Genomic DNA, 2,500 nt, shown 5'->3' on the forward strand with positions numbered 1-2,500 from the left:
AACATATTTCTAATATTTTTCTAATTAATTTCAGAAAAAAATAAATCCTTTAAGAAAGATTGACAATAGAGATCTACAAGTCACTGCCTGCTATTTTAACATAGGTCTTAAGTAATGCATTCATAATGTAGTCAAAATGAAAAGGTTTTGGAACTCTGTCGCATCCAGACAATCTGTCCACAGTGTGTACAAGGATGACCCCACCATAGGGTCAGCTGCTGACGTGAATCTTTAAGAAAAGCTCTCTGCTCAGGATTGCTGCTGCTGCTCGTTTGTAGGTTGTTGCAGCCCTGGCACTCATCCCAGCACATTATACGGCCGTATTGACTGACATGATCAGCTGACGCGCCAAAGCCCCATTGTGAATCCAGTCGGTGCCTTGGTGAAGCACGCAGCAGGAGTATGCCAGGGGGTGCTCGGAGCACGACTACCCAATACAGTCAAACACCTCATCTGGACGGAGAGGACCAACTGTGATTGTCACAGTCTTGGCTGCAACAACAGGAAGACTGAGACTGTCTCGAAATGCTGCCTGGCTGTCAGGCTCTCTGCCAGAGACCAATTTGTAAAGGTTGTCCATCAGAGTAGAGAGCAAGCCTGTCACCCAAGGTCACCGGTTGCAGCCAGGGCTCCCCTGTGACAATAATGTCTGCTCTCCTAGCTATTAGCAGAGGCCTGCAGCACAGCGACAAATAGAGCAGTGGCGTTTCCAGGAATTACATTTTGGGCAGGCAAGATGTGTTAATTGTCGTCGTCCCCACGCACAATCGTAGCACTAAAGGTTTTCAAAGAGATATACCTGCCAGACGAGTAGGATACAAAGGCTGAAAGGCATGTATTTACATTCCAATGGGTGACTGAGGGTCGCGCTCTACCGCAATGGCCAATCAGCTGTCCACTAATAGTTCTCAGGTCTTGTTTTTGTCCTCTCCTTTTTCTCATTGTATGGATTTTGGCCAGGCAGAAATGGATTTGGCCTGTCCTCGCCTTATTGTAGATACGCCACTGAAATAGAGTGCGATGGAGATATACCTATGGGTGTGTTGCACGTGGTAGCGTAGAGTCCCAGGAATAGACTGTTACTTACTGCTGGGGACAGCACAGAGCATCAGCCGGACAGCACAGAGCATCAGCCGGACAGCACAGAGCATCAGCCGGACAGCACAGAGCATCAGCCGGACAGCACAGAGCATCAGCCGGACAGCACAGAGCATCAGCCGGACAGCCGCTCAGGTTGTAGAGCGGCAGCTTGGGAACCGCCGCAGTCAGTGTCGAAGTGTCCTTGAGCAAGACGCTGAACCCTAATTGCTCGTCCCGATGAGCAGGTTGGTGCCTTGCATGGTTTCCTCCGAAGATGCCCAGGAATAGTGGTCAATTGCTGCCGGGGGAAACCTCTCACAGTACCAAGCGACATCTCTCACATCCCCATTGTCTGCACGTCAGGTTGGCCCACGATCATAATGTCCCCTCTTGCCCACTCAGTTGTGTGGTGTTATTTCTACCGGGTGGGTCTCCCACACTTTACAGCACGTATTGAGGACGGTTGCTGATGCGTCCAGGAGCAGTCCAACCTTAGGAAGGGGCTCGTTGCTCAGCCAGGTTGAGCAGTGATTCTCAAAAGTCGGGTCTGGGGACTCCCGGGGGTCCTTAAAGATGGAGTGCCACGATTTCTTTCCACCCTAAAACATGATCATCAGGTATTATTACAATATTAGGGGGAAGAACTTTTTCCAAAAAGTGTACAGTATTTGTTAAAATCATGCTTTTATGTGGACACGCCCACCAGTTCATTAAAGGGACACTTCACCCTTTTTGCCAAATAATATATATCAATGACGTTTATAAGATTTAGAACACTTTCCTGGCGTTATTTTTTGTGTATTCTCTGGGTTTAGATATTTTAGATTAACGGATGGCTCTGACGTCAGTGACACTCTTCCGTATTGCTACCGGACTACATTGTCTCCTCACACTGCAGCTAGACCAGCCCCAAAACACAGCCGTCACGGACACTGCGATTTGTTCCACCTACAACCTTCGTTGACCGCACCCCCACATGCGCATTTGTTATTGTGTTTGTGTCATGTCGCCGTTGTCAGCAGAGCAGCACCAGAGAGACGCGCTATGTTGCCACGAATCCCCCCCCCCCCAACTCTAGATTTATTATAATGATATGACGTGACTTGCCATAAACCATCCATTAACTCCCCATTCATCCAATTTGCATCTGCTTGTATTAAACAACATTAAACTCACCAACATTGCAGCTGTAGGGAAAGCTTGAATATCCACTTTCAAACTGCAAAGCTTTTGTTTCATAAAAATCCACCGAATCTTTTTCCCACTCAGCTCTGCACTTAGTTTTTCTTCTTTTTTAGTTCTATCTCACTACTAGAACTTTCTGACTCTGAGGTAGATAAGATTTTTGGCTGTCAACAGCATCCATTTGTTTTTTCAATGTTGTGGACCGGAGCGTGGTGAAATAGTTGCTAAGATACGA

General features: G+C 47.3%; 1 protein-coding gene across 2 annotated transcripts in view; it reads right to left on the reverse strand.

Annotated features, from left to right (window-relative positions):
- mmp23bb (matrix metallopeptidase 23bb) overlaps positions 1-2,500 on the reverse strand; it is a 14,350-nt gene that overhangs the window by 9,036 nt on the left and 2,814 nt on the right. The window contains exon 1 of one of the 2 annotated variants that reach the window (XM_079514432.1): positions 2,257-2,500. This exon is cut by the window's right edge and continues 131 nt beyond it. The exons of the other annotated variant lie outside the window; for it this stretch is intronic. Coding sequence (XP_079370558.1) covers positions 2,257-2,319 — 63 coding nt within the window. The 5' untranslated portion in view covers positions 2,320-2,500. The remainder of the gene's footprint in view (positions 1-2,256) is intronic. 2 annotated transcript variants of the gene reach the window in all.

The sequence above is a fragment of the Electrona antarctica genome (assembly GCF_951216825.1).
Source record: "Electrona antarctica genome assembly, chromosome: 11".
NCBI classification, from domain to species: Eukaryota; Metazoa; Chordata; class Actinopteri; order Myctophiformes; family Myctophidae; genus Electrona; species Electrona antarctica.